Consider the following 27,363-nt stretch of genomic DNA (forward strand, 5'->3'; position numbering starts at 1 on the left):
ATTTAACCCAAGTTTAACAATCTGAAGTATATGAAGTGATGGTATTTTTTTATTATCAATCATTTTTATTATTATTTTTTTCTCTGTGATAATGAAGTCATCACAGGTGATTGAAGCAATTCAGATTTTTTTGTTTCTCAAACTAATATATATTTTTTATTTACTTGTAAATTTTATGCAGGAGGACAGACGAAGTGATGTCAGTTTGCACATTCTTAAAATCCTTGTTGTCCGTGCTGTCGAAGGGGAGGAACCGGTTGGTGTATTCATAATCCTTGAAGGAAAGGAAATTTTGCAAGAATGTGGCAATACTGCAAAGGCATGTGCACTGCTTATGGGAATAATTTAGGCCATTAACCTTGCAGCCCCCCGAGCACTGCGCTACACATTTGAGCTATTTCAGAAAGTTCTTTTAGAACTTGGTGTGATTAAGCTATCACAAAAAGTGCAAGCTTTAAAGATGAAGTTATCATCTTAAAACATTTAATTTGGCTTGACTACAAGTCTTTACATGTTCAGTGTTTACATGTTCAGCTTAAAATGTTTTAATGCGTTAAGGTTTCAATGGCATACTTTTAAGTGCACTAGTCCAGAGTGCTGATTTGAATGTTGCAACTTCACTGCTACAGAGGGCTATTAAGTTTTAAAGTTTATTCTACAGTTTTTTTTTTATGTATTTTATGCTGTATTTTATTTCTAAATGAATGCTGTATTTTATTAATTAATTAATTTATTATTATTATTTTACACAATTTTGTTTAAAACAAGTATTTCAGGCCCTGGTGCCGTGCAGTTGTTTCTATGGATGCAAAATTTAGCTGAATGCACTTTTATTAAAAAGACAACCTGTATCGAGACTGTGAATGTCAAAAATATTTGGTAATGTTGGTGAATAAACTGTTTAATTATATTTTAGTTGTGTGATTTATGAAAGATATAGATGAAATAATTAGTAAGTTTCTTTGCAAAACATAAATTAGCAATGTGTACATTATTATAGGGAGTAATATAAATTAATAAAACCAAGTAAGGGAAAATCTCACAAAACAAAATGATAGTAAGATTTACTTAATAATTTCATAAAATCAAGGTTCCTGCTGATACAACAATAAATTAACTTTACTTGATTATTTTAAATAAATCTAACTTGTGCATTAAATATAATTATGTAACTTTTACTTAATTTCTTTGATTGTTAATTTAATTGTTAATTTAATTAAGTAGATTTTACCTGACAATTACAGGTGAGTTTTACTTAATATTGGAGCAATAAAATTTACTTAAAATCTATGTGTGCAAATTGTTACGAGGATTTTATTAAGTAAATTTTACAAGTTATTTTTTTCAGTGTACATGAGCAAGGGAGCTAAATGTTAATAACTGTATCTCAGCATTGTAAAATATTACTCTAAAAAAAGCCGGTGCAACTTGTTACTAAACTTTTTATGTTGTTTTTCCTTTTTTTTTTAAAAAAAAAATAGTGTGACTGAATGTCCCCTTAGGGTAGAAAGATTTCTCATGATCACCGTGCCTGCTTTAAGTCTGAAACACTGGCCTCCCAGGAACTCCCTTAATGGTCTAAACATGGGAAATAGCTTGGTGCGAGGATCAGGACTGTACAGGGGATGTGGGAATAACTCCCAGCTGTGGTCCAGTAATGTGTAAAGTGGGTGTTGATAAATGATGTGTGTGTGTGTGTGTACAGTTTCCACAGACAGACGCGGTTTTTTCGTCATATTGATGTTTTCTGTACATGCCAGTCGGGTTTATGCCTTAATTCACGAGAAATGTCGCAAGTTCCGGTTTGACTGACCAAGTTAACGGACCTCTAGGCAGACATACTTGTACTTGTCCTTGCCTCTCGTTTACACACACACACACACACACACTCACTCACTCGCGCGCACAAGCGGTTGTTCGGTGTCGCACACGGACTCCGTCACTGACGCCGCGCGGCTGGAGTTCACGCGCAGGATAATCACCGGCACCGGCATGGCAAACGGCTGGGGTCAACTTTTCTGCTCTATCTTCGACTACAAGACGGAAAAATTCTTTGTCGCGAGAAATAATAAGATCGGAGTGTTGTTCAGACTCTTTCAGCTCGCAGTGATCGGATACTTAATCGGGTAGGTGCGCTCTTACAGTCGGAGTTGTATTTCATATGAAGGTTACTGCGCGCATTGTGTTGGACGACTTGAGGCATATCACATACAGAGGCAGGATTACACCTGGTGTCATGTGTGTCCTGGAGGCTGAAATAGTGCAGGACACCACGCATGGGTCGAGGGACGCTATTTGTAGACTTTCAGTGCAGAGCTTTAAAGGGCAATTCCATGAGCTTCTCCATATTTATGAGGTCACTTTATTAAACTGTAAGTGGATCTATATCAGGAGTTTACAATCGTCTCGTAGCCAAAACAAAGTGCTGAGAAATTCTTCTTATATATGTATAAGAAGAATTTTATATATATATATATATATATATATAAAGTTTTTTATGTATACTTAAAGTGGATTGTGTCGTCAGATTGTATTCAGTTAAAAGTGAAAGTATCTGAATCAAAGAGTGAAAGTACTTTTAAATGTAGTCAAGTTTTAAAAAGTGAACATATTCACCCCCTAAAACTCAATCATGTTTCAATGTAAGACATTTTTTTATTTATTGCTGATCTACAACTATTAAATGTGTTTGTTTGTTTTAGAGGAAATTTAGATTTCCTATACAACCTGTCATGTGACAATTGATAAACATGTGCATGTTACTTACACATCATGACAAAAATAATATCGAGAAAATGTGATTTTCGACTTTGATTCAACTAACTGAACTACTTTAAGACATTATTTCAAATGAAATTGAATATTTGAAATAATGTCAAATCAATACAGTTACCAATTTTAACTAATTTCATTTGAAATAATGTCATGAAGTAGTTCAGTTAGCGGAATTGAAGTCTTAAGTCACATTGGTCCGCCACAATATATACTTTTATTATTACTCCTCACTTATATGATTTTTCGGTGTCTTTACTGTAACACTGAAGAAAGCCATGATCAATTTTTTTTTAAACAAATTAAATGTGGCTTCCATAGAAATAGAAGTTCCCAAGTGAGCACACGGTGCTCACGATCCACAATAGATGTCCAAAGAACTTAATTCAAAATATAAGGTCCTTATTATATAATAATCCTCTGTGTTAAAGTATTTATTGTGTGCCCTTACCAAACAGCTTAGTAATTACACACTTTGAGTCACATTTTTAAAAAATGAATTAATTTTGTGCAATTCTTGAATATTAGACATCAAGAGTAAAAGTTAGCATGTCAGACTTTATAAACTATCTATGAAATAAATAATAGATAAATAATCTATGAAAAACTATATAAAATCATGTTCCAGGGTTACATTTTAAAGATTACATTCAATTGTAGGTACCAGTTATATGTATTACAGACTATGGTGGTTAAAATTTATTGTTTTATTTAATTTATAGTCAAGAGTTACCATAGTAACACACACTACCATGTATATACACACACTGACTCATTCACACCTTACAGGCAATTTGGGAGCACCAGTTAGCCTAATCTGCATGTGTTTGGAGTGTGAGAGGAAACCCACCAAGCACACAGACACTCAGCAATTGAACCGGACCCTGGAAGTGCAAGGCGACAGTACTACATACTAAGCAAGAGGTTAACTATAGTGCAAAAGGTTATGATGTTAAATATATATTAGGATAATAAGGTTATACTTATATATTTAGGTGGAAGATACACTACAAAGGTACAAAAGAGTAAAACCCTTAACGTGAAAATTTGTAGTCACAATTATTTTAGGTTAATTATGATTTTTTTTTAAACCCTCTTACTACACCTATAAATCTGACGTACATATGCACTTACTCACCCATTTTTTAGAAACCCCTATAGATCTGTTAATTCATGCAAACATCAAACCAGCCTACCATGAATCAGAATCCCAGTGCATAAGCATTACATTAGGAACACACATATTCAACTCAGCTTACATCTTATTTATTTAACCGAGCAGTTGATGGTTAAGGGTCTTGGCCAAGGGCCCAGCATTGACTTGGTGTTGCTGGTATCTGGTACCTTCAGATGAGTAGTCCAGGTGTGTTTGCATGATCAAGTGTGACGGTTAATACTTTCTATGATTTGTTGTCGTATCGCTATATCATTTTTATTCTATCCAATAAATGAAGCCAATCATAGGGTTAATATTAAGACTAAACATCAAGTTGGGGGAAAATGATCTCGTTGACTTCCTCATCACATGCCTTTTTTTTTTTTTTAAATATAGTGATTTTTACAGAAAAGATAACTTTCTCTGGACTTGACACTACAGGATGTTATATGGAAAACCCCATCACAAAAACAACAACCAAAGGCCCCTAAAAAAACACACACACACACACACACACACACACACACACACACACACACACACACACACACACACAGGAAGCAATAGTTCTTTGAGTCAAAGGAGTATGCACAAACTTTTCCAACACACAGTAAGGGTATGGTACCCAATTAATCGCTCTTTATAGCACCTGTGAACAGGAAGGCATCTGTGAATGTACAGTGTTTTAGAATTAGTTTTAGAATGGGTTTTTTTAATTTGCTCACTGTGTCGAATGCATCGATATTTCCAAACTATCAGAGGTTGTTTTACCCGGACTTTAAAAGAATAAAGTTAGCATAGCCTACTCCATATAGTCTTTTTAGACTAGAAGTGTTGCCAACAGTAACTTAAATTTCACCTATCAAGGATACGAGCATCATCGGGAGAGTCAGAGATAGTTAATACAATTTTTTTAACTTTAGCCTTGTATAAGTACATTGCTGTTGTATTGCTATTACATGTTCTGTATGACATGTTCATATCAATATCAGTATCAATATGGTTTCATTAGAGTTGTTTTACTCATTTTATGTCAGTGAATATTCCACAACCACATTAAAGTGACATTATTATATACAGTAACCTTTAACTGTCTTGTTCCTAAAATGTACAGTATTATTTGCAACTCTTATTGTTTGTAGATGGGTCTTCATATGGAAGAAAGGCTACCAGGAGAAAGAAGAAGCAATTCAGAGCTCAGTGTTCACGAAGCTTAAAGGCATTGCTCTTATTAACACCACAGACCTCGGGCTCAATTTATGGGGTGCCGAAGATTATGTAATTCCTTCTCAGGTAGGCAGGCCCCCGAGTTGGATGGTGGGGGTAAAAAATAGTTTTTTTTTTTGCCATCCCTGGACAAATCTAATTTTATTAAAATGTTAGAAGGTGTGTAATAATTAGAAATGCTGTGAAAAACTCAGCGGTGATTTTGATAATTATATACAGTATAATGCTGATGATTTATATTAACAGCTTTAATTTGCCTACATGAATAAAACATTCTTAGACTACCAGTCACACCTTCTAATTCAGTGGTCTTTCCTGATTTTTATTTCTTTCTACACTGTAAAACAATGCTGAGGTGTCCAAAATATGCAATATTCTCCTTTGAACAGTTGATATTGAGATGTATCTGCTACTTCTGATCTGTAAATCCTTCATAACGGCTCTAATCTGAGGTGCTGTTTGTTAATTGGTGATTTCTGATGCTGGTGACTCTAAATTAAGTTTTGATCTTGCTTTCCTGGGACTTCACGAGAGCCAGTTTCATCATGGTGCTTAATTGGTTTTGCAAATGCACTTGCAATACTGTTCTTGCAAGAACTATTCCACCTTAAAATTCCGCCTTAAAATAACAAGTGACTTTTAAAAATATATCACTAAACAAAAAACACTGAATTACAAGGTGTGTCCAAACTTTTAATGGAACTGTATCATAAAACATGCATTAATCAAATTATTTAAAGGTGGTTTTTTTTAGGATTTCCTCATTTAGAGATAAGAATATTACAAATTATTATAATACAAACAAGTTCAATCAATCAGAAAGTAAAAGTGACTTATTTCGTCTGATTTTTCCTGTTTTGTCCTTACCAAAAAAAAAAAAAAACTTTTCATGGATAAAAAGGTAGGGCATCACTTATTTATAAATGTGCATAGGCAAAAATAAAATGAAATTTAATAAACAAGCAAGGAATGTAATATGATCATTACCTCTGGTAGAAGGCAAACAGGAATAAATGCACACAAGTATACATGTCTAAAATCATCCACATCTGGGATTTCTTTATTTTCTTTACACATTCACCCAAGCAATAGGAACATCTTTTTCTCTTTTTTAAAGATTATGTTTTATTTCTGTATAATTTAATGTATAATTTGATAATCTCTTAAAATCTTTCTATATTTAAACAGCATTGTTGATCTTTTTATCATATTTTTTTTTATCAAGGGGGATAATGTCTTATTTATTGTAACAAATTACCTTGAGACTCCAAACCAACGGCTGGGCTCCTGTGCCGAGGTAAGACTCCTGCCCACTGTATTTGAATGTATTTTACTTGTAAAATGGATTTTGAACGACACTGACGCATGCTTAGTAGAAAAATTGCTTGTGTACTCAAAAAGGTGGGATTGCATTTCTTGGGTGGATATTAGGACGGAAAGTGAATACAGTATTTACCATCATTATGGGATTTTTTTTATCATTGCTTGGCATAATTTTTATGTCTGGTTTATTGTACATGGTGAGTTCTGTAGTAATTTGTATGGTCGTTTTATTGCTTTCAGAGTCCACGGGTCCTTGATGGTGTGTGTTCTTATGATGACAATTGCACAGAGGGAGATCCTGTTAGAGCAGGTCATGGTAAGAGGAATGATTTTATGTACTAAAGGTTCAATACAGTTCAGTTTATTGTGGGATTTTATGATTTGAAGAAGTTCCATACTCACTTTTATTAAGCCATAATTTTTTTTTATGATGGCTTTAAAACTAAACATAGAAGATCAAACAGAACTCCTTCTCGTGTAAACAAGACAGGATTCTTCACAGAGAGACATTGCTGCAGCATTTGCTTATGAACCTGGACGTTTTAGCTATTCTGCATATGCAAACTTAGATGGCCAGATATAATAAAAGTCCTACTACTGGTGAACCAAGAGGGGACTCATTTTAAAAACATGCGAAAATTCAAAATGGTTGAAAGACATTGGAGCTGTGAGGCAGCAATGTTTCCTGCTGCATCATTGTGTAGGACATATTTTATACCGTAAAAATGCTTTCCTGGCAGATGAGTCACCAGGTAGTTACTGTAAAAGCTATTTGTGTACAGGTACATGATATGAACAGTGAGAAAATGAGCTGTGATTGAATTGGTGGATCACAGTTAGCTATACAATTTGCCAAGTTAGCTAGCAAACATTAGCTCCATAGCTGTACCAAACTTGTGGAAGCTATGCTTTTTGATTGAATCAAAATGTGAAATGACAAAAAAAAAGGTGACAAACAAATATTCTTTTCTTCTTCCAGGAAATGCTTTGGATCTGTGCTTTATTATGTTATCACGACATAGTCAGCAATGTTACCGTATCTCTAAGCCTTTTTAGACATGTGAATGGTAACTAAATTTAAAGTAGTATTCTGTTTTGAAAGCAGCATTTCATTGTAGAACTTGGGTTGAACTCAGGGTTAAAGACGGGACGCTGTTTGAATGAGTCGGGCACGTGTGAAATACATGGCTGGTGTCCGGTTGAGCGCAGTTACACACCAAAGTAAGCAAAACAGCACCTTACACCGTTATACAAGGGGCGTTCAAGTCAAACCAGGACTTTTGATTGTGCAGAATAACAGAAGGAAGTTTTGAGAGTAAAAACTCCCTTTATTTCTCTGTATAATCCCCTGCTAAAGTACATTGATGCACTTATCCCAGCGGTTCGCTAGTGCTTGGATACCATCAAGGTAGAAAGTTTACTGAGTATGCCAGACTGTCACTTGGTAAAATGTCAAGACTGTATAGGGGACATGGCAGTGACAGCTGAGTTTCTGTCATGTGCAAGTGGTGTTCATAAATTATTGTGTGTGTAGTTATTATGGACAGAGGTGCTGTTCATTTTCAAAAAAATTTATGTTGGATAAGTGTTTATTTAAATTTTCAAAGGAAGGTATGAATAACCAATATTCTGCTAAGATGATGACTTTAATAAACCTTTAAACTACTTATAACTTTGGATTTTCTACTTGTTAAGCATCTTTAGCTCCAGTGATTAACTCTTACTGTGAGTGACATGCTGTAACATTAGTGTTAACATTAGCTTGTTGTTCTTTGCTATTATTAAGTTGTTTTATTTGTAAAACAATAATTAATAAAACATCTTTACATCATGAGTTTGCACCGTTCAAATGTGTTACTACATCTGAGCCTGAACACTGTACTGCGCTTGAACTCTTCTGTAAATGTCAATCGGTTTTACACCTTCATCACAAGTACCAGTTTGACTCGAACGCCCCTTGTAAGCTTTGCTTTTGGATTTGATTTTGCTGCAGCCTAATTAAAGAACGAAATGAGTCATGCTTATGGTGTGATGTTTAGGGAGCCGTTGCTGGGAAAAGCCGAAAACTTCAGCATCTACATCAGGAACTTCATCAGGTTTCCGAAGTTTGATTTCTCCAAGTAAGTCATACTGTACTTCCTATATGCGTGTTTCTTAACTGAAAATCAACACTGTAAAAAGCAATTTATTGTCAGTTGAAATATACTGAAACCTCAACTGATTCACTGCATTTTATTTTGTATTTTTAATAATACTTAATACTTGTACGTATGAGTAGTTTTTTTTTTGTTGTTGCAAAAATGCACATTTTGCACTTTTGCACCTTACCCTCAGACCACAAAAACACACCATGTTCACACCTATCTGTATAACATAACATACTCTCACACATATTTCCAGCTACTAGAATAGGCATATAACAAGATTTTGAGCACATGTGCATCATGTACATCATGAAACTTCATGACAGGCAGTATACACAGACAACACAGTGCTATATTCAGACTGGGATCATCTTGCACAAGAAGCCCCTATTTATAGGATTTCTATTTATACACACAAACTGACTGTATTGGGGTGACTGAGACTCGTCATCTGACCTCGCTCCCTCAACAGGTGAAAATGAAAAGCTTTAAGCATGCTGAGCGAGGTTAGATGATGAGCACGCTGTCCCAGTCAGCCTAATGAAGATGACATTTTATGCATGTGTCCTTTGAGTCACAAGGGTTTTAAAAAGAACTAAAAAAAAGAGTCTCATTATAATACTGTGCTCGAAGTTTTTATCTGTTACTTCACAGTTAAACTTTTTTTTGTTGTTGTATATCCCAGTGTAGCTGGGGTCAGAGCACAGGGTCAGGCTTCATATGGCGCCCCCGGAGTAGACATGGGCCAAGCAGCTGGGGTTTGAACCACAAACCTCCCGATCAGTAACTCAGCTCTAAGCTACCATTGCCCCTAATAGATAGTATGTACTTATAAATTCATAATATAATACTAGGTATTGGCAATGCTGCAAAATAAAAGTGTTTTTCTGTTCATTCCTGCTCATTTGTTCATATCATCCAAAATTGCTGCATAAAGTCTTCTCTAGCACATGCCAAAGATATTCAATGTAAGGTCTGGTGGCCAGTCGATTTGTGAAAATGCTATCTCGTGCTCCCTGAACCATTCTTTCACAATTTGAGCTGGACATTGTAATCTTGAATTATGTCCGCGCCATCAAGGAAGAAAACAGTTACTTGATATAAAAAACCTGGTCATTCAGTATATTCAGGTGGTCAGCTGATCTTCCTTTTTGGGCCAAATAAAATTGCTGTACTTAGACTTGACTAAGTTCCCCTACAGACTTGTACGGTACGTGCCAGGCATGACTATAAAGAATTTACATTTAAACTGTTCCAGGGTGATGGATGCATCACTTCATCAGCCTCTCTTCTAACCCTGATGCATCCATCACCCCACCCTGGAACAGGGGAACTGTAAATTAACTCATCAGACCACTTGACCTTTTTCTACTGCTCCACTGTCCATTCTTTATATTTCCTAGTAAATTTATTTATTTTTCCCCTCATACTGTAAGTGTTTTTCGTAAGGCTACACAGCTGTTTAGTCCCAATCCCTTGATTTTTCTTTGCACTGTGTCTGTGGAAATGCTCTTAATGTAACTATTAAACATAGCCGTAAATTAGCTACGTTTTTTTTTTTTTTATAATTTGATTTCAAGTCTTCCATCAAGCTCATTCAGGATGTTTTTCCAACTTCATTTCTTTATATATATATATATATATATATATATATATATATATATATATATATATATATATATATATATATATATACACACACACACACATACATTTTATATATATATATATATATATATATATATATATATATATATATATATATATATATTTAAGTATACTTGCATATATACTTTTCCATGATTTTATATATATATATATATATATATATATATATATACACACACACACTATATATATATATATATATATAAAATCATGGAAAAGTATATATGCAAGTATACTTACAAGTGCTAAGAATTATAAGAAAAAATAATTTACCACAAACAAATATATTTATGTGTAAAAAAGAATTAATACAAATTCTAACCAGATTGTTCTTATACATGTGAAGATGCACTTTAAAAATAAACATGTTCTACTTCATTAGGGTGATTTTTTTTTAATTATTATTATTCTGAAGCAGATTTATTTATTTTGTATGTACACCTGATTTTAATGTTTTATTATGCACCATTTTATTAATAAAGTCCCAGGGTAACAGTCTCAAGTCAACATTGTCCTTTTTGTCTTTCTTTCCAAGAGCCAACGTTCTCACCTCCACCAACCACACATATCTGAAGTCCTGCTACTATGACAAAGTCCACCATCCATATTGCCCCATCTTCCGCTTGGGAGATATGGTCAACTGGACTGGTAACAGCTTTCAAGAAATGGCTGTGAAGGCGAGTGTCACTAATGTCATTATGTGGTCTTAATGTATTTATAATGTCTCAGTGATTAGGAATGATGTGTCTGAATTTGATGGCTAAGGATTGGATTTTCGCGGAAGGAAATGATTAGAGAAGAACTGATTTTATTATGAGCTGCTATTGTGCATTCGTTATTCAGCCTGCGTTATGGCCGTTATGAAACTTTTAAGCATCTGTTGTGTAAATAAAGCACGTGGAGGGTGTGTTGTTCTAGGAAAATAATCAGCAGAGGGGTGGTGTGATGCAGCTTGGCATGAAGTTAAGTTAATATGATTTATCTCCCTAAGACATTGTTTTGCTTTAATGCCACATCCTAAAGTATGTTTATTTTTTTATATAAGAGGAGACTACACCTTATAGTACAACAGCACTATCTCAGGGGTGGAGCCTAATAAGCCTAATCTGTCAATCTTCAAAACAATTTATCTTCTCTAGGGTCATACGGGTGGGGGACTGGAGCCCTCTCTCTCTCTCTCTCTCTCTATCTATCTATCTATCTGTCCATTGAATCTCTCTCGCTCTTTCATACACACAGGGTGGATCTATCGGAGTGGGAATTGAATGGAATTGTAATTTAGATAAAGACACCTCTTACTGCAACCCTGAGTACAGGTTCACTCGTCTGGACAACTCAAATGGCTCAAACATCTCTGGATACAACTTCAGGTGTGTTTATCACTCCAGCATTGATAAGGTTTGTGTAATCTGTAACACGATAACTTTGAGATCCTTGGAGTTTTTATCAACATTAAATATATGTAAATGCAACGCCAAAACTGCAACATCACACAAGCAGGAATGTTGTTGTACAGAATATCAGAACGGCTGTGATGCATTTGAAGATATTCAATTACAACAGCACGAGTGACTTGGCTTTTATACAACAATTCTACAAATGCCATTTATTATCAACAGATTATGATTTGTTTGTTTATTTAATTAGTTATTTTGCTCCATCAAAACATATTCTTTCCCAACTGGCAGAACTAGCATTTTTAGAATTTAATTATACATTTATATATATATATAGTTTTGTTGTAATAGAAATTCTGGATGTAATTTGAAAAAATTTACACAAATGTGTAACTTTATCAGTTGGTCCCTAATAAGCAAACCAGCGGCGACGATAGAACGGAAAAACTCCCTAAACGACGTCAAAATCATCCTCAAGTAGCTGATACCGTGATAGCGTGACCATAAATAAATCCCTTCCCTTTTTTCTATAAAGTCAAAAGTGCAGAGGTATAAGTGAAAATGTTTTAGTTAATATAAAGTTGATTTTGTTGAGACTCCCAGCTGTTCACTGATGCAGTGAATGTGGTAACAAACCATCACAGAAAAACTTCCTCTCCATGAATATCGAAGCAGACCAAGTCTTTAAGCTGACCACAAGGGGGCATCATCAGCAGCAATGGGTGGTGGAATAATCTTTTTTTTGGTGCAATATTATTTCACATTAAATTATGAAATCTCATTGAGAATCTGAGCCACAAGGTACCATACCCTATACCATACCCTATGGAGTAGCCTGATGTGCAGGTCTCCAGAAATGTAACTATACATGAAGGCAATACAGACCACAACAACTGTGATCGGTCCACCTGGTGGCATCACATTTCCCGCTTCTTCTACGCTCCCATTTTTTAACTGTGTTGAAAGTATTACTAACCATCTACATCTTTTCTGATGTCTTGTCTTGTCATTTCAGTAAAGTTAGCTGGTGTAGTGCTTAGCACTTTCGCCTTGCACCTCCAGGGTCCGATTCCCGTCTCTGTGTGCATGGAGTTTGCATGTTCTCCCCGTGCTTGGTGCGTTTCCTCCAGGTACTCCGGTTTCCTCCCACAGTCCAAAGATATGCAGTTTAGGCTAATTGGCGTTCCCAAAATTTCCCGTAGTGTGTGTATGCATGTGTGCCCTGCGATTGATTGGGACCCTGTCCAGGGTGTATCCTGCCTCATGCCCTAAGTCTCCTAGAATAGGCTCCAGGTATGGTATAGATGGTGGTATAGAAGTAAGTGAGTGAGTAGCTGTTGTTCAACATTTATTAGCTCCAACTTCAGCAAGATTCACTTTTGCTATTGTTTGTAGTACACCAAAAAAAAAAAACACTCACCAGAGAGTGGCAAGGAGACTTAATACAGTGGCATAGGAACCCCTAGTCTCCAACTAGCGGTTTAACACAACTAAACATGATCGTAGACATTACACACAAGCTTGTGTTCCCCCCTTAATTTTTTACTTCTCTCCTGTCCATCAATAAGTCTATTCAGATGAGAAACAGCCCTTGAAGGGTATATTTGGGGTCCCTAACCAACCTTTCTCAGGTTAAGGGGGATATTTGGATGAGTTGGGAAAGATTTCAAACCAACAAGTCCATTTGACATGACGCAACTTCTCCTTGACATTTATCATATAGTGTAATGACGTTTTCTGGCTTGTGTTGCAGATTTGCTCGCTATTACAGAGATCCAGATGGAAAGACGTATCGCTCACTGTTTAAAGTGTTTGGCATTCGATTCGATATCATGGTTAATGGGGAGGTAAGGTTCACTGTTATTATTATTTTAGTATGACAATTCAAATAAAGAAAAAAAATTATTGGCTTTTGATTCTGATTTTCTTGTCGGTTTCCAGGCTGGGAAATTCAGTATTGTGCCCACAGCGGTGAACATTGGCTCCGGAGTTGCTTTAATGGGTATTGTGAGTATACCTTCCTGTAATCAGTATAAAGAAGAAAGAGCGACACAGTGAAACAAAACCAAACAAAACAGCAAAAACGAGGGTTGGAGGAAGTGCTACAGTAGTATTTAGAAGGTGGCTCTGTGAATGATTTTTAAAATGAAACTGAAGAACAAGCCACACTTGTACACTTGAAAAGTAACTAGGCATTAAAATTGGTAATAAAGTCCATATTCCATCGTCCACATTTTTACACATTTTTGAAACAAATTGTACATGTACTGCATCAAAGTCCTCCAGTGTGCGAGGATTTGTCCTGTACACCTTCTTTTTACCGTAGTCTCACAAGAAGTAAATCACATGGAGTGAGATCTGGACTTCTTGTAGGCCATTCATGCACCTGCGTCGTCCCTGGCAACCTAAGGATACACTTAAGGACTTGGTGGGACGGATTCAGGAGATTCCCAGCTATATCTCAAACGACTTCCTTCAGAAGACTGTGCATCCCATCCCCGACCGTTTGAGGAAACTGGTTGACGCCACTGGTGCCTATGTTGAAATTAAAACATTTGCTTTTATTTTCCTATCTAATAAAGTACATGTACAACTTTATGTACACTACAGTTCAAAAGTTTTAGAACACTTGCAAATTTCTTTTTTTTTTTTTTGTTTAGTGATTTATTTTCTACATTCCACAACAATACTAGGAATTTCAAAACTATAAATTAACACATATAGGATTAGGTAATTACGTAACAAGAAGAAAAACAACCAGTGAGTTGTTATTTTAAGACACAGAGGTCAGCCTTTCTGTAATAGTTCTTGCAAGAACAGTATTGTCAAGTGCATTTGCAAAATCCGTCCAGCACCATAATGAAACTGGCTCTCATGAAGGCCATCCCAGGAGGGCGAGACCAAAACCTACCTCTGCTGCAGACGAGAAGTTCATTTAGATTTATCAGCCTGGAAGTCTTTACAGAACATAAGTAGCAGAAACATCTCACTATTAACTGTTTAAAGGAGATTAATGCATTTTTTGAACGCCTTCAGCATTCCTATACAATGTAGAAAGAAATAAAAAATCAGGATCGATCATGGAGTTGGAAAGTGTTCTAAAACTTTTAAACGGTTGTGTATTTGTATTGCAAATATGGACTTTATTACCAATATTTAATGCCTACTTACTTTTCACCCACCCTGTATATCCCCAAACCTAAATGGACTATTGGCTATCACACCTATATGAGCCAGATTTCGCTCTTATAATCTTTTTGAAAGGCTTTAGCTTCTAGCTTTGTGGATTTGTGTTCATTCAGCATTCAGCAGTGTTTGTAAGGTCAGACACTGAGGTCATGTGAGAAGATTCTAGTTCATACCAAAGATGTTCCGTGGGGTTGAGGTCAAGGGTCTGTGCAGGAAACTTGAGATCTTACACTTCAACCGTGTCTTCATGGAGCTCAGGGATCTTACACCAGAACCATGTTCTCATGGAGATCAATTTGTATGCAGGGGTATTATGATGCACTTTTTTAAATTCCAGGAAAAAAGAATTGTAATTGTGTTACAGCATACAAAGACATTATGTAGATTTGTGTGCATCTTGTGGATTGTTAAAAAAGCTACATACTGGTGTTATGGTCAGGTGTCATATGGTATGTACAAGTGATTATTGTTTGCTTGAGATTGGCTCAGACTAAAAAAAAAAATCACCATTTGTTGGTGGTAATTGGGTTCAGTACAATTCAATAAATGATTGCAATCCCTAGCAGTAGTAGGGATTAAACTAAATGTGTAACAGTAACGACTATACACTATTACTATCAGAAGCAAGAATTAAAGGCCTTAAGAATCTACACATGCTCTAAGAGACAATAAAAGCTCCAGCCACAAGAGGGCACAATTGTATTTTTCATCATCATTAACAAACCCTACCTGCAAATGTTAAGTGATCCAGAGTGACATTTTAATACTCATTCTAGGAGTTCTAATAATTTTCTATTACCATATATTGTCAGGTCAAATTGGAATGTTGTCATATCCACACTAAGCTTTCAATGACTGCGTTGCACTGATTTGTAAGTAAACATGAAAAAAAATGGTTGCAGCCATAGTTTGGACAGAAGCACAATGGGAATGAGACTGCTTTATACAAAGGTAATGAGCTGTGATAACCTGTACATCTGTTTCTTCTTTCCTTTTATTGCACAGGGAGTGTTCTGTTGTGACATGATCCTCATCTATGTGATGACTGGGAGCTCGTTCTATAGGAAGAGGAAGTTTGAGTCCGTTGCAGCGTAAGATTGATTTCAAACTTTTTGTTGATATATTCGAAGTGGTATCAAAAAGTTGCGAGATTAGTTCTGTTTACAAAAAAAAGTACTTTATTACTTTTTACTTTCCTATTAATTCTTTATTATCATCTGGCGAGTAGGGTGGATGTGGAAGTTCTCAGACAATCATGATGTACAAGTTGCCGAATAGTTTCAACATTTTCAGTGCTTGACCTTTCCAATCTCTCGTCATCTGACAGTGATGTTCTTCCGCTCGTGTGCCACTCAAAACACCTTGTACAACCTTGTTTTGTCACGCAAAATTTCACATTTGCTCTTTGTTCCAACTTGCTGTCCATGATGAAGTCGCAGACGTAGTAACGTAGTCAGAATAGCACCAGGTGTACAGCTTGTGATGTACCCAGGAATATCTCTTTTGGCACACTGACTTATGATCGTCGGTGCTCCCTGTGACTGCGCGTGCAGCCTTGTGCTGCCATCTGTTGGTGTGTTACAGAACTCGTAACTTATTGATACCACCTTGTATCATCCAATCTATGCTAATGTGCAAAATATGACTTTCTGTAGAAAGCCCGATCTACGGTCCAGAGACAAGACGCGGAAAAGACACCATCGGCACGGCCACGATAGACACAAGAAAGAAGATAACCCAGACGTGGAGAACCAACTTCTGTCTTCCTCGCCGACTCGCAGTCCGAGAAAACACAAACATCGCAATCATGAACAGAAGCAGGTTAAAGATGCAACATCCAAATCTCACCTTAGCCCTGAAAGAAAGGATGCGGCTCAGGCTTCCTCATCCAGGGCGCCATGCAGTCCAAAGAAATAAAGCAGCAGATGAAGAAATGAAAATTGTTTAAGGAGGGAACTCCTGTATACTGTGAAAGAAGTGAAGAAATGAAGGAGAGGACAATGAGATGCTGCTCCAAAGTTGAACAATTTTGTGTTGTAGCTGTGGAATCAAACATGAACTTGATAATAGTTTTATGTTTAAATTGCCTTTTTTTTAACATGGCTTACGTTATTCCTCACTCGCAAGGAATAAATTCTCCAGAACTCAAAAGAATATAAAGATGCTTGAAATGTTATACATAAAGGATTGATTCAAGATCTGCAACTCTCTACAGTTTTTTATACATTATAAGAAGTCTGTCCACAGAAAGTGTCATTTTGAAGGGGAAAAAAATCCCCTGTTCTAATTAAGAAACATTTCACGTTTGGAAAAAAAAGTGTTTTAAATGAATTTACTCTGTGTTTAAGGTCAAACATTGGATAAATGCATGATTCTTTCTGGCATGTTTTTTTTTTCCTGTGCCAATTAATCTAGAGTTGGCTGGTTTGAACAGTATTTCTTTTAATGCCTGAAACTGTGTGAAATGGAGGTCACATTAATTGCTATATTACTTTGTAATATTTGTAACTGTTTTTTTTACACATACCTCACTTACAATTTAAATATTATTCTTTTAAAAGTGATATGTGCATGGTTAATAATCTAAAGGGAATTAAAGAGATAAATAAACAACTATCGCTGTAATCATATGAGTGATTTATTTATTTAAAAGGAAACTACAGAAATATTCACACACACTCACACACAATGCCAGATAAGTCAGAAGTTGTTAAGATGGTTCATTTATATTTCTTATGATGGAATATTGGTTTCTTCTCAGGATCTCAGGAAATAAAAATACTATTTGTAATACAAGTACGCTACATTTCTAACTCTTAGATATAACAACTTAACATGTGTGTTTACTCGTTTTTCTAAGCATTTATTGTTAAATTTTCCACCAGTAGCCTCCTTCCATCCATGTGGATTTTTGATAACGTTAGGGAAAAGAGATTTTCTTTTTTCATTTCAAACAATCATTCGGTTTGTTCTTTTGGGTGAAGGGGACTAAACTACAATTAGAAATAGGTTCCTAATGTATCATTTAACTATCATTCAGAAGCAACAACCCTCCCCTTTTTAATTGAGTGTTATTTAATCCTAAATAAAGCAAAAATTAAAGACTTGTTAGCAAAACTTATGACCGTGATAAAAATTGTGCATAAAGGTGGTACAGCAGGCAGCATGTCTAGTTTCACAGCTCCAGGTTCCTCAGCTTATTCCTGAGCTCTGGTTACCGTGTGTGGGTGTGTATGGAGTTTTACATATTCTCCAAAGCGGTATGGGTTTCCTTCAGGATTTTTATTTCTTAAAAACAGCCACTAGGTGGACTGATTTTGCAGCATGGCCCATGTGTGCCCTGTGACTGACGGACATCTCATCCAGGTTGTGTTCCCAAGATAAGTTCCTGATCCACCGACCCAGGATAACAGCTCTCAATTATGATTGAAAAAATAAATAAAACAGATCTGGTTAATGACTTCATGCTTCACCTTGACCTTTAGAGCCTAGGTATTGAGTCACGTCCGAATCATTTCAGTGCAATGAAATACAAAGGAGAAATGAAATAAATGTTAGATTCAATAAACATGCTGAACCTAGAGAGATTTGTTAACCTATGCACTAATGCACATCTTCAGTAGTGTTGATCTTCAGTACACATGCACCATTCCGTACAGGAAAGTCCAGAAGAGCACATAAGTGAACAATCCGCCTACGAGACCTCCGGTAAAGAGCAGGCGTCTGGATTTAAAGCACTTGTTCCATCGTCGGCCGGCTTTAAGGATGAGTAGGACGGAAAGCAGGAAGGAAGCGAGGAAGTAGAAGATGAAGCCGTACAAGCCTGTCAGGCCCAGGATTCCCGCCGTGGCCCCGGACAGAGCAGACACGGAGGTGCGGCAGTACTCCAGCACTGCAGCGTTTCCCCTCACTGCCACCTCGCTGATGAACTGCGGGCCCTCACGTTTAGCTGCCACCGCCGCCATTCTGTCCAAATCACTACAAAACACAAAACACAGTTGGTGTTATTCAAGGGGTCGTCACAATGGACCATCTGATCCACACAACAGCTTGACACCGGCAGGTTTTTTGTTTAAACCAGATGCCCTAACTGACACAATCCAGGGTAAAAATCCAGAATGTCTTTCCTGACACAATCCTCCCATATTATTCAGGCTTGTAACTAGCACTGCATCCATTGTTGGGGTTTTGGGCATTGGATGGGAATCGAACCCGGGCCTTAGGCATGGCAGAAGGGAAACCTACCACTGAGCCACCAGTGTCCAAATTCAGGGTTTTCAGTGTGGTTTGTAATTTTGCTCACTGCCTATACCCACTATCAGGATTACAGGGGGCCTGAAAGCCTAACCCAGGTGACTTAGGGCGAGAGGCATAACAACAACCCTTTGCAGGGCACACACACTTACTACAGACAACTTAAGTTTTTGTTTACCCTGAATGCCCTTCTTAAAGCAATCCAGGGTAAAAATCCGGGATGCCCTTCCTGACTAAAGCCTCTTATTTTATCCGGGCTTGGGACCAGCACTGCATCCAGTTGCTGGGAGTTGTACCCAGGACTGCCGTATGGATGTCGAGAAAACTACCACTAAGCGACCAACGCGCATGATTAATACACCTCAATTACATTTTTAAACCACGTGACTGCACCTGCAAACCCTCATTCATCTCCATTACTCTATTCTTATAACCAACTTCCGGTTTACTCCTGATGATTAGCTTACCGTTTGGATTAAAGATTCACGCGATTAGGAAACGATAAAGGCTCAACTGATATTAAATTATACACGTATATCATATATTCACGCCAATATTAAAAGCGTGTCAACATAACTATTGTGGAAAATATATACGTTCTCTTTTTCTTCTGCAACAAAAACGAGACGCTCGTCACTCCTCGGCCGCCATCTTGTTTCCGTTTCCTCGCTGGACAAAATGACAGAAAAAAATGCTCTTAAAACTTAATAAGTTTTACATATATATATATATATATTTAATAATATATAAATTAACAAATTTAAATATGTATAGTTTGTAGTATAATTTCGGTGCTGATTTATTGTTTTTTTTAAAATATATATAAAAAAAAAATCCTATCACACGTTACCTCTTCACTACGGTGTCCACAGAGGAACAAACACATTTACAATTTTTGGTTCAGAGCAAATCGCTGACTACATCCTACATCAGCGCCCTAACAAGGAACCGAAGTAACAGTTGATACACACCCTACTTAGTGTACTACGTGTTGAATAAACAGTGACGTGTTTGATATGTAACGAAGCCTTGGTACATTTAATTATTAATTTTAAATAAAAACTTATTTTTCTAACGTTGTTCACATGTTTAACATTTAAAAACAATCCTATAGATATATATTTTGCATATCGCATAAAAAAAAAACATTGTAAAAGAAAATGCCTGACCGTTGCCCTGGCGACTACGGTGGCCACAGAGGAACAAACTCTAAAGTGGTTCAGTTCACTTCCTGCATCAGCGCTCTAGGGCTTCTCCACTCTATCAAATGCACTGTATAATTAATCACATAGTAAAACTATGACTTCATCAGCTGAGTATGTTTTAGGCATTGATTTGGGAACCACCTCGATCAAGGTTGTGTTGTTTGACACCCGATCAAAGACCGTGACGCACAGCTGCAGCTTACAGACCAACTCTGACGTCATTGACGAAACGCATGAACACGTAGGTTTGATTTATCTGTACGTTAACCTTAGTGCAATAACACATATGACAGTGGCATTTCCTATTTTCAGGTCAAGGAGCAGGACCCTGTGCGGATCATTGGCACTCTTGACCGGTGCATGTGTGCTCTCCCTAAGGAAAAACTGCATGACGTCAAATGCATTGGGGTATCAGGACAGATGCATGGGGTTTTATTCTGGAAATCTAACACAGGTGCACTTTATACCACTAACACTAAACTGAACCCAGGGTTGTTGTTGTTGGTCTTTTGGATGCACAACGACTTCCTAACGCAACCCTCCAGTTTAATCCGGCCTTGGGACCGGCACTGCATCCAGTGCCTGGGGGTTTGAACATTGGATGGGATAGGGCACTGATGTAGGTAGGATGTAGTCAGAGATTTGAATTTAACCAAAAATTGAGAGTTTTTTGTCCCTCCGTGCTCCGTGGACACTGTAGCGAAGAGGTAACACATTATAGGATTTGTTTATATTAAAAATAAACAAAACACTGGCTGGAATTCAAACCTAGGCCTTCCACATAGCAGGTGGTAAACCCTATTATTGAGCCACCAATGCCCAAACTCAGGGTTTTTAGTGTAGTTTATAATTTTGCTCCTAACACTCACTTACTCACTCACTCACTCACTCACTTACCCACTTACCCTTTGCCTATAACACTGTATCCTCTGTACAGGGTCGTGGGGGGTGCCTGGAGCCTATCCCAGGAGAATTACGGCATAAAGCATGAAGGGGTGCCAATCCATCGCAGGGCACACACACACTCAATGCTGGCAAATAGCCAACACCAATTGGGTGTTGAACCAGCTTGATATACCAAGAAGTCCTGACCAGTGCTTGGTGAAGTTTAGGTCATGGAAGTCAGGAATGACTTTCAGCCAACAACATAATTCAGTTTCCTGCTGACTGTGGCGCCAATATGAATTCTCCTCTCCTCCTGAAAAGAGCAATGCAGCAGCATTTAACCTGTAGTTTGCCTGAATCTCTCAGCTCCTTCTCTCTACAGTCTCCTGAAACAGATCAGCTGTCAGTGCCGTCACATTTTTATGTCGTAGATCATTATCTAGATGACGTGAGTCTCTGGTGTAATCCAGCTCAGTTGTTTTATTTAGCTGCATTGCATTCTTTAATGTTGAAAATGAATTCCTTATTGGATTTTTCTTTCATATTCCGTTGGAAAGTGAGGAATAAATTAGAAGCCCTTTCAAACTTAGTTCTAACTAAAAAGTAAACATAAGTCATGTTTTAAACCTTTTAAAACATTGTAATTGGTTTGGATTTACTTGGTGTTATGTTTAGGGAAAAAAAATTAAAATGAGTTCAGTGGATAGAGGACATGGTGACCAATACAGTATGTATAATATTACAATATTTAGCTTTATAGTCATAAAATTTATCTGTTTTGAGTTTCAGAATGATTGATTCCCTCCTGCAAAAAAAGTTTGAGTTTAGAACCTATAGGTCAAGTAGGTGTAGATGCTTCTTTTCTCCAAACTTGATCTAACAACAATATAAATGAGCTCTAACTTTAATATTGCACATGTGCATCATTAACCAGTGTGTGCTTAGCTTTTAGTGTTTTGCATTGAAACCAGATCTGTATTAGGAATTTTGAATTTTATGCATGACTAATACAGATCAGATGACCCTAATCTAATTTTGTTTTCTGTTCCCTTTGCAGGCTGTGAGTTGTACAGTAGTCATGGAGAACATAAATTTAGACCTCAGGATGTGAGTCATCTGATCACATGGCAGGATGGCCGCTGCACTAGCGATTTCCTGTCTTCGTTACCCAAACCCGAGTCACACCTGAATGTGGCTACTGGTTTTGGGTGTGCCTCCATCCTCTGGTATACCAAGCACAGGTCAGAAAGCTATTTTATGTAATTTGTAGTTTCCATCAATCAGTTGTGTTTTTGCATGTGAGAAAACCTGTTGTTTGGATGTTCAGCTCAAATCCGGGAATTTTGATTATAAAGAAATACAGGACACAGTTATGAGTGTTAAAACGACCATTATATTTCTATATAATACCCTACTACACTCATGCACTTATCCCAGTTTCACTAGTGCTTTAATACCATCAAGGTAGAAAGATTTCTCAGTGCATCAAAGCCATGATCGGACTGCCCAATACTGTAACTCCCAGCTGAATTTCCTGTGATGTACAAGTGTACAAGTGGTGCGGTGGGCAGTGATTGGCCGAGCATTGTTCTACAAAGACAGAATGCCTTTGATGATCAGACTGGATCTTTTTTTTTCCTGAGAGTGTTCCACTCGCTGAACAACTGCAGTGGGCTTCATCCACCATGAAAGTATTGCCTTATTATTAATGTTTTTACCATACTGCCGTTCTCATCACCACACTGCCTTCATTCATAAAAAAAAATGTCATTACAAATCTTGGTTTGACTTGAACACCCCTCATACTATTAAATATTTACAATATAATATAATGCTAATTATTTACAATTTTTTAATTTACTATTTATTTTAAAAGTATATATAACATAATTGAACATAATTGAAGGCAAAAATAACAACTGTTCCTAAATGTAGCTTTTTGTTTAATGGAATAGCTGTGAAGCTTGAGTGTGGAAGAATTGGACAGAATTACTGTCCATGATCATCACTTCAAATTTATATTCCTCAATTTATATGTCTTTAAATATGTTTTTAATATTGCCTATCTGTGATGGTAAGTCTTGACCATCATTGGTGAGCATTGTGCATTATTATTAAGGGGGAATCCATATGGCTATAGAAATAAAGAAAAGCAGTGGGCCAAAAACTGAACCTTGTGGCACACCATACTAAACTGTTTAGGCTGTCAATTGACTCAATTAAATTAAAGCTATACATAAATATGTCTGTCCGAACTGGCGGTGTACTTTAAAATATCATGGTAATTGGTATTAAAGACTAAATTGTATTAAATATCTGAACTTTAACATATAAAACTTAGATCATGAAAGTCAGGAGGTAAAGAATAATTATAAAATTTTCACTTTGATTGATAGTTTACTATATGACCAAAAGTGTTCCTTAGCTACCTGCTCATACTGGCTTTAGTAGAAATTCTGTTTTATTAATATTATTTTTACTTTAAAATGATTACAGTGGTTGGCATCTGTACAATTTCTCCTATTTATATTTTAATCTATAATCTGTCTTAAATGTATATTTTACATAGAAAGCATGCGTTGAATAATGAATACTAACTGTAGAGTTGGTATGATTTATCTTGTTCTAGTGATATAGTGTTATTCTCTCTACAGCCCTGAATTTCTTTCAAAGTTCAGTGTCTCAGGAACCATTCAGGATTATGTGGTGTCCATGCTGTGTGGTTTGGACGTCTGCCGCATGAGCGCCCAGAATGCTGCTAGCTGGGGCTACTTCAACACCACCAACAACAAGTGGAATACTGAGATGTGAGTACAGAGTGCAGTTACATCTTTATGTAGAGACCGGCACGGCACTACAATTTTGCTATATATAACTTCAGCAATAGTAATGTGCAACAAGTAAGGAATTAAACACTTTTCTAATCCTATGCAGCTGTGTGTTGAACAAACCATATTGTATCTCAAATCAAATGCGTAATGTATATAATGTACAGTAGTATCCTACACAGTTACTGAGTGCTGGCTTTCCTATTGGCGAAATATTAACAGATATTTTATGAAACATATACAAAAGCCTTGATCATCATGGTATATACTAAAATGAATGTTTTATTGTTAGCCTGAAAGGAGCAGGCTTCCCGGTGCACTTGTTGCCAATGGTGGTGGATTCTGGGTCTATAGCTGGTGAGACCTGCTTTGAGTGGCATGGAATTCCTGTTAACACACCTGTAGGAGCAGCTCTGGGAGACTTCCAGTGCAGCGTTTACTCCTGTATGACGAATAAGATGGATGCAGGTATGGCTGTGTTACTTATGGTTTCGACTCGATCACCTAATACTGAGCAAAAGTCTTGAATCGCCACTCATTTCTTCATATTAAATTAAATGATGTAGATTAAATTAAGGATTGGGAACAAATGTTTTACTGCAACAGGTGGCAAAGTGCCTAAAGATACAATTTAAACATTGATTGTTTATGTAACAATCAGCAGCAACCTCATTTCCCCTCTCGTCTTTTCCAACCACTTAGCATTCAGCATCACTAGTACACTAATACTAGTACTACACCTGTCTGATCATCTGTCATCATCTGCACCTGTTTTTATTGGGTCATGCCTTAAGTTAAATGTTGTTTATGCTTGAATGATTCATAGATCACTGTAAAACTGGTCAGGTACAGGGACTGGACTAAAATGGAGAGCCAAATAAGTCCAGGAAGCCTAGAGAACTATTCCTCAAGACTACATTAGAAGTATAAGATGGTCTGGCTCTTTGAAAGCAAAACCTGAAGAAATGAGGGGTGGCTGAAGACCTTTGCACAGTACTGTATCCTAACACTTTAATTGACCCCAAGCTTTTGCATTTGGAATTCTTATTGTTTGCGCACTTTGTCATTTACAGTATTAAACATGAGCACTTCAGCACAGCTGACATTCTCCATGCCTGCTGATTTTACTCCTGCGAGTGTGCCAGATGCCCTCTCCCCTATTGCGTACTTCCCTTATTTCCACAACACCTACCTGGCCGTGGCCGCTGCACTCAACGGAGGCAACATCCTGGCAACGTTTGTTGGAATGCTGACTTCTTGGATGAAGGAATTTGGTAACTACGCTGTGTATTTAATTCTACAAAAATCTACCCGGACATGCTTTTTTTCTTTCCTTGATAAACCAGTCCATGTTGTGTTGTCCTTTTTAGGCTTGCAGTGTTCATTCTTCGTTCCAGACACAACAGAGTATCTGTGCTTATCCCGTTTACCTACAGTGTGTTAGGTTACATTTTTTTCTTCTTTCTAATTGTGCAGGAGTGGAGGTCAGTGACTCTGCAGTGTACTCCAAGCTGATCCAGTGTGCTCTAACTCAACCCAGCACTGACCTCTGCGTCACCCCGACACTGCTAGGAGAACGGCACAACCCGGGCAGCCTCGCTGCCGTGTCCCACATCTCCCCAAACAACCTTTCTCTGGCTCACGTGACTCGTGCCCTTTGCACAGGTATGGTAGCTAACCTAGCCACCATGATGCCCCCTCACTTGCTGTTAGATGCCGGAGTAAAACGGATTATGGGTAGTGGGAACGCTCTGTCTCGGAACGAAGCCTTAAGACAGGAAGTAGAACGAGCGTTTCCTTTTCCTGTGGTCTACGGGAAAGATGTGGACTCTGCAGTCGGAGTGGCAATGGTTTTTAATGACAAGCTTTTAGGAAAAGACCACACTACTTAGAATGCACTATAGATACACCTTGTTGGCTGCATTTCTAAATATAAACCAAAGTTCTGCGTCATCTTAAAATCCTTTAAGACATTAATTGCTTTTATTTTGGGTCCGCAATAAAAATGTTTTCATTCCATTAAGGTTCCATTAATATGAGGGTTGTTTAAGTCACACTTGTGAATGAAGGTGTAAAGCCAATTGATATTTACAGAAGAGTTCAAGCCCAGTATGGTGTGAGACTCTTAGCCGCAGGAATTTTTTTAATGGTGCAGATATTTGAAAGAAGGCCGTACGTCTGTGAATGATGATCCCGGCCAAGGTTGCTCGGGCACCCACTGCAGTCATTCCCATGAGCATTCTGCGAGTGGACTGCCTGATCTTTGAAAATCCACTGATACTGTATCTTGTCGCCACTTGTCCATGGGAACTGTACACACAATCATTCACCAACACCACTTGCAAATTACAGGAACTTGGTTGGGAGTTAATGCCACATCCCTGTACAGTCCTGATCTCGCTCCAAGCCCTTTTCACAGGTTTGGGTCATTAAAGGAGTTCCTGGAATGCTGGGATCAGTGCATTAGTGTAGCAGGGGATTATATGGAAAATTATATGAACTATAACTATATAAAGGTAGTTTTTACTCTCCTATCTGTGTTGTATTATTCTGCACTGTCAAAAGTCCCAGTTTGACTTGAACAACCCTATTACATCAAGTATTAACTTTATAGAGAAGATTTTGTTTTTTTGGGACTGTAATAATTGCATTGTAAGGTGCTAAATTATTGTTTACTTATTAATTATAATAATTTATTATTATTTTATTGTCAATTTCCTGCAATTTTTTTGGGCCAGATCCCTCATGGCATTGTTTGTGCTAAATGAGCATATACTGTATACTGCCTTTCTTTGTTTCTTTTCTTTTCTTTTTTAGACATATTTTGTAATTGTACAGTAACATTAACTAATCATTTGTAAATTGTATTTTTTTAAAGATGAAATACTAAATATTTTGTATATACAGTACCTGCATATCATGAACATTCCATTAAGATCAAATCATTCGTCAATGAGTCTGCAGGTCTTTCTAGGATTCTCAGTCACACATTTTCTCTCTCTCTCCCTCTCCCTCTCTTTCTCTCTCTCTCAAAGTAATGTCATCATTAAAGATTATTTTATTAAATGCAGTAAAAAAATGTGATTATTACCAAATGCATTGCACTAGTGTACCTAATGAAGTGGCCAGTGAGTATAATATTGTTATGGAGCTGAACAGTTCATGATTGTTCAGGTTCATGTAAAATTAGACTATTGTGTGAGCTTGACCACCCACGTTGGATATATCACAGTACACATCTGTGCTGGTGGGTTATTATCACATTATATCAGCCTGTGGTAAGAAAATGCAGTTAGACAGTTAGGGTGCAGAAAT

General features: G+C 37.1%; 3 protein-coding genes across 8 annotated transcripts; 2 read left to right on the plus strand and 1 right to left on the minus strand.

Annotated features, from left to right (window-relative positions):
- The first annotated feature begins 1,906 nt into the window (after window positions 1–1,906).
- p2rx5 (purinergic receptor P2X, ligand-gated ion channel, 5) lies at window positions 1,907–17,501 on the plus strand. Of its 2 annotated transcripts, none has more exons than XM_053485319.1 (12): window positions 1,907–2,126; window positions 5,071–5,221; window positions 6,381–6,452; window positions 6,719–6,794; window positions 7,597–7,699; window positions 8,518–8,598; window positions 10,826–10,967; window positions 11,530–11,660; window positions 13,441–13,534; window positions 13,629–13,694; window positions 15,882–15,967; window positions 16,532–17,501. In XM_053485319.1, the coding sequence occupies exons 1-12, from the start codon at window positions 1,993–1,995 to the stop codon at window positions 16,791–16,793; spliced, it is 1,398 nt and encodes a 465-aa protein (XP_053341294.1). In that variant the 5' UTR covers window positions 1,907–1,992; the 3' UTR covers window positions 16,794–17,501. The 2 variants fall into 2 exon arrangements, with proteins under 2 accessions (XP_053341294.1, XP_053341295.1); XM_053485320.1 differs by having other exon boundaries at window positions 7,615–7,699.
- On the minus strand, window positions 17,495–20,410 carry emc6 (ER membrane protein complex subunit 6). Of its 5 annotated transcripts, XM_053485322.1 has the most exons (3): window positions 19,981–19,997; window positions 19,727–19,799; window positions 17,495–18,854 (listed from the first exon to the last, which is right to left on the minus strand). In XM_053485322.1, the coding sequence occupies exon 3, from the start codon at window positions 18,839–18,841 to the stop codon at window positions 18,509–18,511; it is 333 nt and encodes a 110-aa protein (XP_053341297.1). In that variant the 5' UTR covers window positions 18,842–18,854; window positions 19,727–19,799; window positions 19,981–19,997; the 3' UTR covers window positions 17,495–18,508. The 5 variants fall into 5 exon arrangements, with proteins under 5 accessions (XP_053341297.1, XP_053341299.1, XP_053341300.1 ...); XM_053485324.1 differs by lacking the exons at window positions 19,727–19,799; window positions 19,981–19,997 and adding an exon at window positions 20,295–20,410; XM_053485325.1 differs by lacking the exons at window positions 19,727–19,799; window positions 19,981–19,997 and adding an exon at window positions 20,300–20,409.
- On the plus strand, window positions 20,315–27,045 carry shpk (sedoheptulokinase). The gene is made up of 7 exons (XM_053485318.1): window positions 20,315–20,576; window positions 20,648–20,789; window positions 22,278–22,461; window positions 23,875–24,027; window positions 24,341–24,516; window positions 25,122–25,322; window positions 25,525–27,045. Exons 1-7 carry the CDS (start codon window positions 20,430–20,432, stop codon window positions 25,938–25,940), a joined length of 1,419 nt encoding a protein of 472 aa, XP_053341293.1. The 5' UTR covers window positions 20,315–20,429; the 3' UTR covers window positions 25,941–27,045.
- The last annotated feature ends 318 nt before the right edge of the window (window positions 27,046–27,363 follow it).

This window comes from Clarias gariepinus, chromosome 24 (genome assembly GCF_024256425.1).
Source record: "Clarias gariepinus isolate MV-2021 ecotype Netherlands chromosome 24, CGAR_prim_01v2, whole genome shotgun sequence".
Lineage (NCBI taxonomy): Eukaryota > Metazoa > Chordata > Actinopteri > Siluriformes > Clariidae > Clarias > Clarias gariepinus.

Bases quoted from the DNA above. Each gene is read 5' to 3' on its own strand.
- p2rx5 (XM_053485319.1), top strand. From the start codon at position 1,993: ATGGCAAACGGCTGGGGTCAACTTTTCTGCTCTATCTTCGACTACAAG. The intron at 6,795-7,596 runs GTAAGAGGAATG...ATTTCATTGTAG, and splicing joins TCCTGTTAGAGCAGGTCATG to AACTTGGGTTGAACTCAGGG. The intron at 13,535-13,628 runs GTAAGGTTCACT...GTCGGTTTCCAG, and splicing joins ATATCATGGTTAATGGGGAG to GCTGGGAAATTCAGTATTGT.
- emc6 (XM_053485324.1), bottom strand. From the start codon at position 18,841: ATGGCGGCGGTGGCAGCTAAACGTGAGGGCCCGCAGTTCATCAGCGAG.
- shpk (XM_053485318.1), top strand. From the start codon at position 20,430: ATGACTTCATCAGCTGAGTATGTTTTAGGCATTGATTTGGGAACCACC. The intron at 24,028-24,340 runs GTGAGTACAGAG...TTTTATTGTTAG, and splicing joins AACAAGTGGAATACTGAGAT to CCTGAAAGGAGCAGGCTTCC. The intron at 24,517-25,121 runs GTATGGCTGTGT...TGTCATTTACAG, and splicing joins GACGAATAAGATGGATGCAG to TATTAAACATGAGCACTTCA.